The sequence below is a fragment of the Lonchura striata genome, chromosome 4 (assembly GCF_046129695.1).
Source record: "Lonchura striata isolate bLonStr1 chromosome 4, bLonStr1.mat, whole genome shotgun sequence".
NCBI lineage: Eukaryota > Metazoa > Chordata > Aves > Passeriformes > Estrildidae > Lonchura > Lonchura striata.
Genome location: NC_134606.1, coordinates 11,804,057 through 11,820,730, shown reverse-complemented (window position 1 = coordinate 11,820,730; position 16,674 = coordinate 11,804,057). Strand labels below are relative to the sequence as shown.

The window sequence follows — 16,674 nt, the reverse complement described above, 5'->3', positions numbered from 1 at the left end:
CAAGCTCCCGAGAAACTTGACCCAAAGGTTTTCTTAGTCTGTCTTCCAGTTTATACATCCAGTTATACATCTTCCAGTTTATTTTATCTAAAATTAAAGAATGGGGGTAGATACAGGTTTTGAAAGGCTAACTCTTACTGTGCTCACTAGCAGCAATAAACAAAACTGATGTTCTTTAGCTCTGCAAAATCAATTGAGGTACTGTGTGTTACTGGAAACCCTGAAGATATAGATGTAAGGATTTTGAAAAGTTAGATTTTTTCTTTTTTTCTTTGCTTTTTCCTGAAGTGTCTTTCTGAAGGAAGAGTAGCCAATTTTATGTTCTAATTCTCCTTCTTTCTCTGAGGATTCTTTGTCCTATTTTTTACCTTGATTTTATTACAAATTTTTCATGCCTCTTAGTATTTTCACACAATTTTCTTGTGCTCTATTGAGAAGTGTCACTTGAGCCTGACAAAGTTCAGTGGAAACAGCTTCATTACTATTAAAGCCTGAAAATAGTCATCACTTTAAGCCACACTATGAATGTATATTGCCCTCCTTCAAATATTATATTTGTGTGTAGCTTTAAAAAACTACAATTTTTTCTTGTCAAGACTGAAACTTTAAATTGTGAAGATGATTGTATTCAAGAATATCTACATTTTGATATAGGTTTGGGTTTTTCTGTAAAATTAAACAGAGAATACACAAGGATCTGGTCAAGTGATGAGAGAAAATATGGTCCACACTTATCAGTATGAGTGCAAACAAAGCTTTTATAAGGTATGTGAGAAACTGGCACCAGTAATGGCTTCAAAGTTAATTTCAGGGATCAGAGAAGCAAACATGAGTGGAAAAAAACACTCAGAGGTTTTAATGCAGGAGACTTATTTCCTTATTTTTCTGTAATTTCCAAGGGTAGACAAGCATCAAACTTGAAAAAGTCTGAAGCTCTTAAAGATATCTGAGTCTTGATGAAGCAGAAGGGAAGTTAGCAGATTTGAAAACAGGGAGAAGTAGAATATAGCCGAAAATATCAAGTGAAGTGCCTTTCCCTACACTAGTATGGTGTACGTGCTGGAGTCATGGAGCTAGATGCAAGTGTGCACATACTTACCTACAAAGACAACTGTTTGTAAACAAAACAGTGACTGCGTGCCGTGGAATAGCATAAAATACAAGTTGTCATGCATTCAAAGTAGGTGGCATTCCTGGGTGACTTTTGTATGGTGTTGAAAATTACAAGTTTTGGTATTTGCAACTGATTTTAGAATTTTCAAGATGAAATGTGATATTCCTGTGGCTCTTTTCCTCTGTATCCTGGAGTTAACCTGGATTTTTGGCCATTTCAGAGTGGTGTTAGCATTAGGTTGATGTGGCATGGAGACCTTTTATTTTAGCGTCTCAGAACGAGGGAGACAGTTCTGACATGATCTTCAGCCACAGTAAGAAGTGTTGAGACTAGATAGGAAAGGTAGGTTTTCTTCTGTAGCATCAGCACTAATGTGAAATATCAGAAGAAAAAGTTGCTGAGAGGTTATTTGGAGAAGGGTGTGATGCTGAGACTACACAGATAATTTAGGTGGAGAAATCAGTGAGTAGGCATACAGATGAAGTACAGTTACATTTTTACATGAAGTCCATATCCAGTGGAATTGCAGTCCCTGGAAGTAATGTTTGTGGGATATGCTGAAAGCAGGTGTTTATTGCATTTTGTTCTGGCAGATGCTCACAATAAAATAGCAGTAAAATAAAACAACCATTTAGCTTGTATTTTCTTGCTCAGACATTTCCCAGATGTTTGTCCTGCTGGAGGCCTTTCTTGCAGATGTTTCCATTTGATTAACACTGCAGTGTACCAGATAGTGTCAGTACCTAGGGAAAGTGTGCACATGTTTGTATGTGCAGATTAAACTGTGTCCTTTGCAGTATTCTAAGTGTGTCCTTTGCAGTATTCTAAGCAGGAGGGTGTTGTTTTTTTGTTGTTACTGTGACTCATGTTGGAGTCACTCCTAACATTACACTGCACAATCTGATTGAAGGTCCCACTTTTGCCAGTAAAAAGCTGTTCTTAAGCAACATGGTTCATGGTATGCTTTGTCTCTGATTACTTCAATTATTTTCCTTCCTTTTAAATTTTTTTAATTAAGCATGTCATTCTATATAGCCAAAACCCACTTAAATTATTTACATATAGCGCAAACGAAATGTGAACCCTGAGGGGTGAGAACCATCTGATACATAGAGGCAACAGACTTCAGAACAGCAAGCTGTTACTCTTTCTTGGAAGAACTTACCTGGCCTTGTCTATGCTTAGGTTTTAAATGTTCCTTAATCCAAATCTTGTTCAAAATATGATGTTACGAAAATATGTATATGGAAAATTGTTAAAATAGTCCAGTGGCTGGAACACAGGACTGCAAAACAGAGTATTATGTGGCTTCTCACTCTTTTCCTTTGCTCGTAACTTTCTGTAAGATGTATGGATTATTTTGTTAATTTAACTTTAGTGTGATTGTGTGGGATCACATCAGTTGCCAGCCCAGGTTGTGCATCCTCTGTAGTCTGAAAAGTAGCTGCTTCCCAGGGGAAAAGAGGAAAATTTCAGAGCACTTGAAATTATGCCTAAAATTTTTTTCCTCACAGCCTGGCCACAGTATCTTATCTTTTACATTGCTTAGGTATTCCTAATTTGTAAAGTATGGAACAGGAGAATACTGTGGTACTAAAGATGAGAAAGATGTCCTGGTGGAAGATAAAGCTTCATATATATGTTATTAACATCAAGTTCTGTCATCTCATTGCTATCTTCTGCTCAAATACTTTCTTTAATGTTAGAGGGTTAAACATGTATGTATACACATACAGCCGTGTAAAGCAAGTAGGGCTGATGGTTTTTGAACCATTAATTATTTGTAGATCTTGGCAGATCATTAAAGTGTACAGATTGAGCATGCAATTCTGATTTCTCAGATTGTTAGATCAGTAACTAATAAATTAATTTCATTTCTTAATAGTTCTGTAGTGGTTTTAAAGTTTTTTATATAACTCACTAAGAAACTGTTTGACAGTGTAATATCTGAACTCAGAAGTATGTATTCTCCATTAAGTTTTGAAGGATAGTCTCATAATCTGATCTTTTCCTGAGGTTTCAGTCTCCTTAAATTCTCTTTGATTATTGTATATATAAGGGTCTTTATTAAAATTATTACTTTATGGCCCAGTGCCACATGAACAATCAGATCTGAGTTTTCCAACCCAAAGATCATCACAAATTTCATGATCTGGTAATCCTGCTGCATATTCATTTCCTTTTCCTTTCATGTTTACATTGCCCCACAGCAGGCATTGCAGAGTAACCAAACTAGTGGAACAGAACAAAAGGTGTGTTTTTGGTGGTGTCATTTCCCCAGTCCAGCATATTGAAAGTCACATGGCTGTGTGATGGTGGCACAGAAATGGTGTAAGGGGGGTGAGGGGCAGTGAAGTGCTGGGTGTGCACCAGCTGAAATTTCTCTGGTAAACTATTTCATTTAGAAAAGGCAAGAGATTTCACATGGACATGCATTAGACAGTCATGAAACAGTGGAAGGGGACCTTGAAGCACTGTTGAGGTAGTGGTAAGTCTTAAAAACCAGGAAAAAATAGCTTTCTTTTTATTTGTGCAATTCTAGTCCAGTTCTTAATTCATATGCTGGGTGAGACCAGTGGAAAAAAATAAAATGTAATTAAATCTTGTGCATAACCTGTTTAAGTAGTCTCAGGTACTGTTGTAAATGCAGCAACCTAAAAATAGTGACTGCTATCAAATGTAACATGTGGCCAGCTGTGGTTTGAGTTACAGGGAGTACTTAGCTTTTTACCCCGTGTTGCCAGGCATCCCTCTCTCTGAGTCACTGCTTTGCAGACGAGCTGCAATATAATTCTGTTTTCAGTGTGAAAGCACAGACATCTGCTGCAGGAATACCACTACCCACCCAAGGGTGCTCTTCCTCAGGAGCTGCTTTTTGCCTGTGTTAATAGCTATAACTTTACATGAATGGTTTTTTTATATGTGTGATAACTTTGTTTCAGATAATTCGTTGGAGAAAGCATTAGCACTGGAGCCTGTAGTGTTTTGCTGAGCTGTGTTGACTTGTGCTCTGACATGAGATGTTTGGATGGCAGGTGTCTGTAACTAATTGGCATTGGTGGGATTGGAGCCGAGAAACTTTTAAACAGTGAGCTGTTCTGTATCTGGCATCGTATTGCTGCATCTGTGAAATAGATGTGAAGTCACAGGTTGAAAACAATAGCTGATATAACACCCAGAAATTGTGAAAAAACAGTTTAACTTCTGCAAAGCCACCCTTTGAAAGCAGAATACTTAAGTGACTGCTTGTTTTCAGATCAGTCCTTGCTGATCATTTTGGGATTGAGGATCATGAGCAATTCACCCTAGTAGCTGCAAACCACAGTCAGCGATACTTAAGAATATGAAGTCCTTAGTGCAGAGCTGAGAAAATGGCAACACTTGCAGGTCAATAGATAATATTTTAAAGTGCAAGTCTACCAAAGATGAAGCCACAGCAACTTGGCTCTCTAGTGAGTTAAATAACGGAGCCTTTGGACAAAGAAAAATCAAGGTTGATATTTTGTCTGGATTGCAGCAAAATATTTAGCAAGAGGTAATGTGGGAGTTGTCCTAACTGTAGAAGAGATTTATATATCTATATCTTACAGCTGTCAGAGGTGGACAAAGCATGAGTGGTACTGAAAAGGTGTTTGTGCTGTAGGAAGTACTGCAGCACAACGATGCTGCTATTCCTTGGCACTGATGTAGGGGTGGTGAGTTTTAGCTGCTCTTGCACTTCGGACAGGTACCGAGGCTGTCTCAGCAAGGCACAGCAGCGGGACTCGGTACAAGCAAACGCCTGGCTTGGAGCCAGGGACGCAGGGAGGGGAAGCGGCAGTGTGGGAACCCAGCGGAGAGAGATGTCAGTGTTTGAGGAATGCAGCTGCCTCCTAAAGCAGCGCCCGTAACGCCGAGCTGACAAAGACTGCGGCTAACGCAGACGAGCTTGTGCGAGGCTCGAGCTGTCCGTCACGGACCCGGATCTGCACCGGGCAGGGCTGGGCGGCCCGGGGGGCGGGCAGCGTGTGCCAGGCGGTGCCGTGCGTGCCCAGGCAGCGCTGGGCGCGGCGGAGAGAAGCGATGGTGTGCGGCGGCTCCGCGGGTGATTAGCGCGGCTGGCGGGGCGGGGCGGCCCGGCCGGCCCCACCCGCGGGAGGCGGCCCGGGCGGGGCGGGCGGCCCGCGAGGCCGTGCGGGCCCGGGCGGCGGGAGCCAGGCCCGCGGAGCGGGGCGGGCAATGGGGCTCCGGCGCCGCCGCCCGTGAGGGAGCGCAGCGTTCATGGTGAGCGGAGCGGGGGTCGGGGCAGGCCGGATGGGCGGGCGCGGACGTGAGCGCCTGTGGGTGAAGCCGGCCTCGTCCGCTTCTCAGTCCGCCGAGTGCGGGGCAGAACGAGCTAAGCGGGAAGGGATTTTCTTCGTGCGAGGCGGGGCTCCGCCGGGATGGAGGCGGCAGAGCCTCTCTGCGGGTGCTCGGGGTGTCGGAGCAGGGGCGCTGCCGGCTGGAGCCCCGGCTGTGCCCGCCGGCCCTCGTGCCCCGCGCTGCTGCCGCCCGTGGAGCCGGAGCCCGCAGCCCCGGCTGCCTGCATGAACATTTCGTACTCGGCTCCGTCGGAAAGCGGCTGCCTTTAAACACGCAGGGCCAAAACAAGATGACCTTGATAGAGCAGTTTGTGTTATTGTACGTTCAGTTCTGCCGTGCTGCCGGTGCCTGGGGAAGCTTGGGGCGTGTGGGAAGTCCCACGGCGCTCTCCCGGCTAGAGCAGTTGGTCTTTCAGCGCTTGCCCTGTGTTCCCAAGGGTTATTTGCGGCTCTCTGTGGAGGTTGTTGAGGATCCCTTTGTAGGTTGCCTTGTCTTTTTTGAAGAATTGCAGAGGAACACTACAGTCAGAGCTTCTTGCATCTTCATTGTAAAGCTGGCAGGTTCTACCCAGAATTAAACTTGGTTTTGGGAGGCGCGTTTCTCTGGGTTTTCTTTGTTTGGTTTGGGTTATTTAAATCAGTGCTTTAATCTACAGCACGCTCTTAATAGAACATCTTCAAACCCTAGTTCAGCTCTTGTGAACAGCTAAAGGTGAAACCTGGAAGAAAGCCTAAATGATCCCAGTGATAAGGCTGTATTTTAAATCATAAACGGTCAGCTCATCCTAAGTTGATCCTAAAATTAACTTGCAACCGTATCAGGTTAGTAACCCCTAATTGCAGCATAGCATTTAAACAGATCCTGAATTATTTGTACCTGTGAGAGATTTGAGTCTGGTTTAAAATAAAAAGCTTAAAATGAGCTATTGTGTGGCTCGGCCTATTGCAATATGCCTGTATGTGCAAATGCTTGTACTTGCTCAGTCAGCAGATACTCTTAATATGAGTTTGTGGAGGCTTCAGGGTGCTTTGTACTCTGAAATTGCATTCTCTTCTCATTGGAGTAAAAGATAATTTTCATGAGCTTTTGTTTTCTGTGAATTTTGGGGTGTTTGGTTTTTGTGGGTTTTTGTGGGGGGAACTGGGGTGGGCGGTTTGGTTGCTTTTTTTAAATTTTCCCTTAATAAAAACCAGTCTTGTAGGTAATATCATAAGAGGACATTTTTATTCTTTTTCGGCTACCACTGAAAAGGATGAAATTGGTACAAAGAAATCATACTGATTCCTGTAATCTGATCAAATGTGCCACTCCCATTTTTGTGCTGGTCTGGCTTTTTTACTGTGGGGTAGTGCTGAGTAGAACACCAGTGAATACTTGCTGAAATGCAGGGTGGGCTTTGGCTCTTCTGAGAGGTTTGTGTAATTGCACTGATGTGCTGATACTGTAACTAGCCATCCATATTTAGAAATAGAACATTTTCTTAACCAAGAAATTCTTGTAAGGAGATGCATAGTGCTGATCTGGAGAACTTAGTGCTTAGCTGAAAGGGATTTCCAAATCAGTTTGGGTGTTCAGAATAAAATTCCCATTGCAACCCAGTGTGGACATTCTTTTCTCGCTTTCCAAAAGCAATTTTACTCTCCAGTTGGCTTTCAGTGAAAGAAGACCCTGAATATAATTTTCATAAGGCAAAATTAAGCAGCTTTTCTGGAATTTCTACTATAATAAACATTGGGTGCATATGTTTTAATGTCAAATTCTGAGATGCTGTAGGGAGTAAGAGAGGTATATTTGTGTTAATTTGTGAAAAAGGACTCAAAAAATTAGTCTTTTAATAGAAACTGGGAGAAAGAAAAGCCATTTGCTTCATTCCTATCAGTACAGCAGGTTTACTCTGCAGCTGGTGCAGCTGGAGCCCATTATGATGGTGCACTTACACGGGTCACTCAATTGTTTGCTGGTGCAAGTGACCAGTGTAAGCCTGTGCTTTCTGAATATGCTCTCTATCTCAATACCTTTTTTATAGTATTATCTTGCTTATTTTCTCTCTGGAGGTCTTTTTAGTGAATGGCTTTGTCAGCATGAGCCCTGTCCCTTTACTTGACAAAGCTAAGTACTAGTCTGTAGTTTAAATGCATTTTCTTTGGTTCTTTTCCTTGTTTTCAAGGAAAACATGATGTCATGCGTAGCAGTATTAGCTGGTATTAATGAGCCAGACATTCCAAATTCATGACCATATTTCCCGTTACAGCAATGTAGTCATCATAGGATTGATTGTTGAGGCAATGTCCAGTTAATAGACAAGGAAAAATAGGGATTTTCTGTGTCCTGAGGGCTGCACAGACCTGTACCCATGAGTCCCACAGAAGTAGTTTGAATTAGATTGAACTAGAAGTATTTTGAACTAGATTGAACTGTACAACACAGAGTAGAAGACCAAGGCTATGTTGGTCCACATTCATTGCATCATGTCTTGTTTTCATTCATCCCTTTTTTAAGGTGTGATTGGAGACAGTCTTTCTGGAAGGCATGGATCCCGTTTTAGTCATTGAATGAACAGCAACTCATTGTGTTGGACATGTCCTATTGCCCAAGGAGTTTTGATGAGAGGACAGGTTAGGCTGAGAGAAAGAAGCAGTACCATCTGAGGAACTCTGTGCTAGCAGGAAAAGGTCTATGGCTGGAGCACTCTTCATAGCGCTCATTGATAGTGTACATTTGTGTTTTTCTAAATTTTATTTTAATAGAAGTCATATAAAAAAAGCTGTGCATTAAAGCCTTTGAGTTTTGGAAGTGGCAAGAATCATTATAAAGTTGAATGTAGAAGTAGCTACATATAATGAGGATGTGATTTTTCCTTAGGACTGTTTGACCATGTTTATTTGGGTATCACTGATATTTTGCATATTTAATGTTTGCTGTAATACTTAAAGCACTGAAGTAAATGGAAGTTGTGTAAAGTTTGTTTTATCCCATTGGGTCATGGTTTTAGTATAGATTGTTTTAAACTAGTGTTTGTAGGAAAAGTAAAAATAGAATGGTACTTAAATGCCAAGTCCTCTCCCTATAGGTCAGGGTGATGCAGTATTTAAAGGTAGAAGGTGAACCCTCCTCTCAGGACAGAGTCTGCTTAAACCAGGTTCTCAGGGCTTATCCACCTGAGCTTTGAATGCTTTCAAGGTTGGGAGTTCTGTCACATCTCAGGCAGCTTGTCCCAGTGCTTGCCTCCTCTCCCTACAGAGCCTTTTCCTCTGGAGGCTGAGCAAGCCTGGTTCTCTTGGCCTCTCTTCATAGAGCACTTGCTCCACACCCTGACATCTCAATGCCTTTTTGCTCCAGTCTGGCTGCAGTGTGTCAGTGTCTGATTACAGACACATGTTATACTCTGTTGTGATTTAGGATTGTCCAAGGCGTTGTATCAAGTGTGTATTTTCTAACACTGATTTTAACCCTTTTTTCTCTCCCCACTGCTGAGCTGTTGCATATGAAAACAGCTTGCATAGGAGAAAACTTACAATCCGTTTTTAAGACATGGAGCTTGTGGTGATTTTTAATTTAAGTTTCAAAACCATGTAAATAAAAAAAAATTAAATAAGTCCTATTTTTGTACCTCAGATAGTGTCTGTTGTTTGTAAACTCCTTAGTAACACTTTGTAAAAGCAGGCAGTCAGCCAGAGGCACTTAAGATGTTTTACAAACAGAAGTAATGGAAATAAAACATCAAGATTCACTCCTGAACATAAATTTTGTCAGTGTTTTCAGTGTTGAGGTTGCTCTGGTTGAAAAGCTTCAAAGGGACTGCAGTAGGGCTGAGATGTGAAAGCATTGTCTTGAAAACTTTTGTAGATCCCTTTTTAAATTCTCAAGTGCATCTTCTTGGTGCTCTCCACTCTTGTACATTTCCCTGTCTTTTTCTTCTCTAGGAATATGAAGAAAAAACTGGACGAGCTGAGAGACCACTCTCTCCTAAACAAAATGTGAGGAAGAATCTTGATTTTGAACCACTCTCCACTACAGCACTTATTTTAGAGGACCGACCAGCGTAAGTTTTGGAAGTGCCACAGTGAGGGTCTCTTTAAAACCTAGCAAGTATTTTCTGAGTGTATTTGCTTACTCTAACTTCAACAGATAGTTTAAAATCTAAAGTTCTTATTTTTTTCAGACTTGTGAATATGAAATTGGGGTGATTATGAGAAAAATTATTCAAACAGAAGGAACCTTATTTTATAACAAAAACAATGACTTTTTGTAAAGGGAATTAATTAGGATAGCGGAGCTTTCATTTTGAGTAATTCTACCTCCTGAACATGATTAAGGGATTTTTATTTTCCATGAGATAGCCGAAGCATAAAAACAAAGCTGGTATATGCTAAAGAAATTGAGAAGCAAGAATAGAGTGTCCTGTTTACACAGAGAAAGACCACGTCCATAAATAATGAAACAGTATAGTGATTGCTCTGCAGCGAGTTCAGCATCACATTTTAAGGGTTGTCAAGCACTTGATAAGTTGTTTCATACCTTTTACTGCAAGGAGATATTTGCATATGCAAACTGACTCCAAAGTGATTTACCGGCAGCTGCTTTACTGTGTTTTTCTCCTGAATTACACAATTTCAGTCATGCTTAGTCAGTTTCTGATTATGAATGTGAGCTGGCTTTATGGGCATGACATCTGCATTTTTAGTATAGCTGTGCATTGGTGTGAAGAACTGGCATAACATAGATCTGTGTTTTCATCAACAAACCTGTATGAAAATGGCTCATATCAAAGTAGTCTAATTGTAGGGTTACTTAAACTTTCTGGCTTGCATGATAGACTGTGTGGCAAGACACTGGGAGATGTAGAGAAATGTAAGAGTGATTATTTGTTATAGCAGGCTTTATTATGTACAACTGGAAACAAAGTGTACTAGCTTATCTATGTATTTAAAACCTGTCTGTTAAAAATCTCTTTTTTGTGGGATATTCTGAGTAGTACAGTGTTCAGACAGATGGAGTTAGTGTTACATGGCAAGAGAATGTTCAGATTTTGGTTTCTTTCCTACTTTTGATAGAGTGAGGATCTTGTAGCAGAAAGGTATTTTTAAAATTGAAGACAATTGAAGCATCACTTCTTTCATCTAATGGGAAAACTGCTCTGGACAGCAGTGCAGTCATCTGACTCTTACTAAGGAATCTTTTTTCAATTGTTTACCTACACTTTGTATACTATTTTTTTATGTTTATCTATTAGTCTTTGAGTAGTTTCCTTTTTAAGACTTCAGGCAGAAAAGTGGAGTGAGATTATTTTTTTTCAAAGTGCCCGCTCTTGATTTCACACTCATTTGTAGGGCTTAGGTAAAACTTCACAGTAAAAAATCAATGAATGTTCCATAGTGTCTCTAGCCTCACAGAAAAAGCATTAGTTGAATTTTAATAGATACTAAACACTATCTCATATGTGTGTTGGCAATGTTAAGACATAGAGCCAATAATTGTGTGATAGGATTTAAGTTAACAATAGTTGACTTATTTAATCTCGTTTTCCTTTCCAAACTCCCCTAACTTACATAATTTCTAAAGATTTGAATTAAAAAAAAAGGTGCAGATCAATTTACCAAAATTAAACTGGAAAAAGACTAGATTGGTCTCTCTGGTTAACAAACCAACATTTCACCAAAGTGAAAATTTACTTTTTCTAATAACAATTTTGATTTGGAAAAATACTCATAGGCCTGTATCACATGCTTATGTGTATGTTACAGGCATTGTGATTACATGAAGAGTAATGCATGCTAACTGTTTATGGTGTTGGGGGCTGTGTGACACCATACAGGAATAGAAAGATAATTTTTGCATAGCTTTACTATTAACCAAAGATATAAACTGTTCTAGGAATAAAATACAGTGTTCTACAATTCAGAAGAACAAAATAGTAATTTCCTGTTTTGATGTTTTGCTGATCCTGTAGTTGTAAGAGAATACATATGGTTATGTTAATTACAAATGTGATTAGCTGAAAGGTCATGTGTTCCAACATATGAACACATGCATTTGTACGGCAGAGCCTTAATCACAAATCAAAATATTTTGTTATTATTAATAAGTGGAGAATATTGAGGATGACTTCAGTGCCACTTGTTGCTCTAGAAGAGAGGGAAAGGAGCTAAGTCTTTAAAATAGAAATGGGGTTTTGGAGAGCAGACAGGAAAAGGCTCTGGGTTAGGGGGTCATTATGTGTGGGTAAAGAAAGTTGTGGATGTAACCCTTAAACAAGGTGAACAGTAAAAAGGGTACAATCTTGTATCTTACCAGTTCAAATCCAAAACAGCCAGTTTTGTATATACCAGTATATTCTCTTTATGAAGATCACTCTGTGGGTTCAGTTGGTTTAATAATAAAAATGCTGAAATTACCAAATGTAAGGAAATTACTCAGCATATTTGGTGTATAAGCGTAGTCGTAGCTGGTCAGTGTTCTTCCCTTCTGCTGACTCTGGCAAAAAAAGATTCTTTCCAAGGATCTGTTGTTCTGCTCTTTGACTGGATATTTTGACAGGAAGCAGAGTGTGCTTTTCATTTAGAAGTGTCTAGAATTTTATTTAGACAGTCATGCCAACTGTAAATATTATTTTTTTAGGAACCTTCCTGCAAAACCAGCAGAAGAAGCTCAGAAACATAGGCAACAGTACGAAGAAATGGTGGTTCAAGCAAAAAAGAGAGGTGATGGAATTTCCTGTCTTCAGAGGCGAAAAGTATAGGAGTGTTTCTAAACCTGGAATACACTTGTGTGTCAGTCTGTGCTCTGTATTGTGAGAGATCTCTGCTTCCTCTCAAAGAAGGATCGCTCCCAAGAGGGAGGAGCAGAGGTCATTTTGTTGAAAAGCACAGCCCCAAGCTGAAAACAAAATTAATCCAGCAGGAAATAATTTTTCAGTCCATAACTTTTAAATGAGTGACATTGATTTGTGGGTTTAAAAATGTAGTAACATATTGAAGTTGATTGTTGATCAAATAAGTGAAGACTGGACTTAAAACTGTAGGATATTTGTCAGTTTTATGCTGGAAGCAACCTGTTCAGGCTGTAGTACATAAACACCTAATTTTCCACATAGGAAAATGTGTTCAGTTGTGTTCATATGATAATCACTCACTTAAAACTTACAGCTTTCTCAAGGATTTCCTCATAATTTCTTGATATTTTTCACAGAAGTGTCTTAGTAACACTGTACCATGAACATGGCATACAGGTGATGATTGTGGCTTCTTTTGGCTGATATTTTTGATCATCTGGGTTTTCTAATTAAAAACAAGCACTGCAATAATAATTTGGGCTTGGGTTTTGCATCCAGTGGGAGCTACTGGAAATGTTTTTTTCCAGCTGGCCAGACCCTTGAACCATATGAAACAGGGAAAGGGTATATGAACACAGGACTTACTTGCATACACTGTACATACTGATACAATGGAAGTATCCTCTTGTGATTTTGAACATCATATACCCACCAGTGAGGTTCAAACTTCATGTGACTCCCGTTCAATATATCTGCTACTGTATGTGTAGTCTAAAGGAGTTTCTCTGTTCTTTCTTTGCATATAGGGTGGGTGGGTTGGGGAAAATGGGATGACTGTTAGGTGATGGACCAGGTCTTTGTGCTGTCTTCATTGAACTGGAGTATGTCATTCTGTCCAGATAAATACCAAGACAAACCCGTTTTCCCTAAAGCCACTCCAGATGAGCAGCTTTGCAGAGCCATACATTGTTGAGAGGTCAGGAGATCAAAGACTGTAAACACCCTCTTGTTGGTTAGAGAAAAATTGAAAGCCTGCATTTCAGCAGGCTTGCAAAGAGCTTGTATCAAAGCTCAAAACATCATGAGGCAGTTGCTGTGGTTCTGCTCAGGCACAGCTTCTGTGGGGCTTTAAAGTGGATCCATCAGGTAAAATGTGTCCATTCCAAAGACCTTGTTCATGGGACTGCTGTTCTTCAGTGAGTTCTGCTTGCCGGGTGAGCACCTCCTCGTACTGTAGGCAGCATGTGAAGGCACACCCATGTCTTGCTGTAGAGACTGCCTGCATTTGTCTTAACAAATTTTCCAGTGGTAAAAGCAGTAATTGATAATGCAGGAAGAAATACTCTGTGATAACTTAGAACTGCAAAATACATCTAAACTAGACATGAAATATGTTTTCTTGTTAGTGAACTGAAGGTTTCCATTTGGGATGTGTAACATTTAGATTATCCATATGTGAAGTAGCATCAAAAATGTGGCTCTTGTGATTTCTTGACAGTTTACCTAAATTGTAATAGAAGAATGAAAACAAAAATTTATTAATTTGGCATGTAGTTTTGAGTCTGCTATAAAAGGGGTGGGACTTTAGGAAATACTCTGACCTGTTCTACTAGGTGAGGCTGTTGGCTGTCTGAGGTATTATTTCAAAGTTAATAGTGTGGTTAGATTTGAAGAGTCAAAGAAGTCATACATTATCCAATGCCCATTGTCCTATCTGTGGAAAATTAAACTTATCGTTCCAGGCCATTCTTTGTTCACTTTTGCAGTCACTGCTCAGGTTGCTGTGTGCTTGGGAATTTTTCAGAATTCGAACAGTCCACTGTACTTCAGGGTGAACACAGTGTGCTTTACATGGTTGCATAGCCATGACTAACTGAATATTTAGTTTCTGGTTTTATTAACTTAGAAAGAAAATTCCTTTTTTGCAGAGCTTAAAGAAGCCCAGAAGAGAAAGAAACAACTGGAAGAACGCTGTAAACTGGAAGACAGCATTGGCAATGCTGTTTTAACTTGGAACAATGAAATCCTACCCAACTGGGAAACTATGTAAGATAGTATGTTATATTGAGTTTTAAATAAAAATTACAGTATATATCCTGAAGAAAAGTTGCAAAGTTAGGAAGCATAATTAAATGGTCTTGGACACTTTTGTTAGAAAATCATTATTGAACAGTTACAAAAGAAATAAGCAGCATCTTTATTTCTATGAGGTGGTTGGAAGTGATGCAGTGCTGAGTCTTACTTGTCTTTAATGAAGGCTGAAGATACTCAGAAACTGAAGCACTGAGGAGTGATCTGTGGTAGAGGATGTAAAAGCATAAGGCATAGTACTTGAACATCATCCATTTATCAGAAACTGGCTTTCCTTGACTGAGCTGTTAATGTAATATCAGTGTAGATTGAGGTATGTGAACAAATGGTTTATGAAGCCTCTTTAATTCTAGAATGGTATACATGCTGGAGTAATCAAATGATGGGAAAGAGAAATAGGGGAAAAGTTATTATAAATAAGTGATAGAAGATTTCCTTCAAAGACATGGCACGGGTATTTGATAAATTACCTTGGTGGTCTTTGCTAGTCATCTTAAAAAAAATAGCCCTCAGCACTCCAAATACAACCACCACAACAACATAAATTATAAACCAACAGCACTCAGAATTGCAATTTGCTTAACAATGGAATTAAGTTATCCTGATATTATATATTAAAGAGTTGGGCAGAATTTGTTGGAAAATATGTTTCTGGAGGACTGAAGTGTAATAAACTAAGTCTAAACAAGTTGTAGATTTACATGCTTGTCTTCAGTATTTAAAGATGCATCTGTCATGGTTGCTGTAAATATTAGGTCACCTTTTCCTTTGTTTATAAATGCAGAAATTCCCCAATGTATTCACTGTTTTACATTTTCAGTTTTGGAATCTGCTGAAAGATAGATGTATTATTGTGGTTTTACTGCTTTTCATTGGTGCTTAGGTGCTATTTTGTTGCTCTTCCTGGGCTCTCAGATTGCTGAATATCAGTGGCATCTATTTCAAAGCCTGTTTTCTGTTAAAATGTCTTGCAAGCTCCCACCTAAAAGTTAATCCTTGTCACATCTTTATGCATTTTTCCAGAGGCACAGAACTGCAAAGATAGGTGGGAAGCTGCATGTCTTCGCAGATCAGGGTGACGGCAGAGGGCAGAGGATAGACTTCCATAACTTGTTCCTGTATTTAATCTTTTATGGAGCTGTCCAGTCTTTAGCATAGGCAGCGGCAAAGGAAGTCCAAAGGTGTGGACTTCCTTTCCATTTGTTTCTGTTTTCCCTGTGATTTTTGCTAATCAAGTGTGGCTGCAGATTATGCGTATTGGGATTGCTGTGCTTCTGTCAATATAAAGCTGTTAAGTTGGAAGGAAGAAAGATTTCCTTTGCAGTTCAAAGCAAAATAGTACTATAGTACTAAAGAATGGGTATAGCGCAAATTGTGTTTTACTTCTTGGGCCGTTGATGTTCATTTTGGAATCCCATCAGCAGTGATAGGATGATATATTTGCAATTCAGCTGGCAAGGAAATATTTCTTGGAGTAACCTGTTTTACTTTAAACAGGTGTTGTTCGCGTAAAGTCCGAGAGCTGTGGTGGCAGGGCATTCCACCGAGCGTGAGAGGCAAAGTCTGGAGCTTGGCAATTGGAAACGAGTTAAACATCACCCATGGTGAGGCTGCTGTTTTGTTGACGTTTCTTACGAAGTGAAATAGCAAGGGGACATTCTTGTATTTGTTGTGGTGTGGGTGTGAGGAAATGTTACCTAGTTATGCTTTTTTTTGTGCTGCTTTGATGTGTTTTGTTCAAAAATAGTGTCTTTTAATCCTGTAGCTTTTCTAGGACTGCTGCTGTGAATTGTTTCTGAGTTTTATGCTGAGAATTGTTTATTGCTGTCACTGTGTCTTGCTTTGATGTTGGATGGAGATGGACAAACTAGTGACTCAATTTTTTTTTCTTTTTGAAACATAAAATTGTTAATTTTGAAATGCATATGAATATGTGTATAGTGTGCTTCCTTCGATTTGAAGTAAGACAACAGGTTTGTAAGAGATTAACAGGCCCCTGGCAAGATTTGTACTTTGATTTGTGAAAATATAAATAATCTAGTACTTCTGAGTACAGAAAAATTCAGCTCTGAAAGACTAACTTATGTAATTAATTCCAACATGGAAATGTGGTAGACAGCCTGTACTCCTACTGTATTGTGCTGCTTTTCTGTGCATTGCCTATTTACCTGACATAATTTGCTAGATTTCCTAATTATCCATTCGGACTGTAATTTTGAACATCAGTGTTCTGCAAGAAAAAGCAAATATTTGAATGTAAAATGCAGTTTAGATTATCTTTCCTTTTCACTTAATATGAAGTTACAGGTGAGTGGAACACGGCTTCCAAAACTTCTAACTCAGAAGTTCTGCTAGT

At 39.6% G+C, this 16,674-nt stretch overlaps 1 protein-coding gene across 3 annotated transcripts in view; it reads left to right on the top strand.

The window, feature by feature from the left end:
• The window catches only part of TBC1D14 (TBC1 domain family member 14), a 64,982-nt gene that overhangs the window by 26,766 nt on the left and 21,542 nt on the right, over window positions 1-16,674 (top strand). The window contains exons 1-5 of one of the 3 annotated variants that reach the window (XM_021550779.3): window positions 5,104-5,198; window positions 9,379-9,497; window positions 12,074-12,156; window positions 14,156-14,273; window positions 15,816-15,922. In XM_021550779.3, the coding sequence (XP_021406454.2) occupies window positions 12,132-12,156; window positions 14,156-14,273; window positions 15,816-15,922 (250 nt within the window). In that variant the 5' untranslated portion in view covers window positions 5,104-5,198; window positions 9,379-9,497; window positions 12,074-12,131. Of the gene's footprint in view, window positions 1-5,103; window positions 5,199-5,265; window positions 5,378-9,378; window positions 9,498-12,073; window positions 12,157-14,155; window positions 14,274-15,815; window positions 15,923-16,674 lie in introns of those variants that run through there. The other 2 variants (XM_021550778.3, XM_021550777.3) reach the window with 2 other exon arrangements.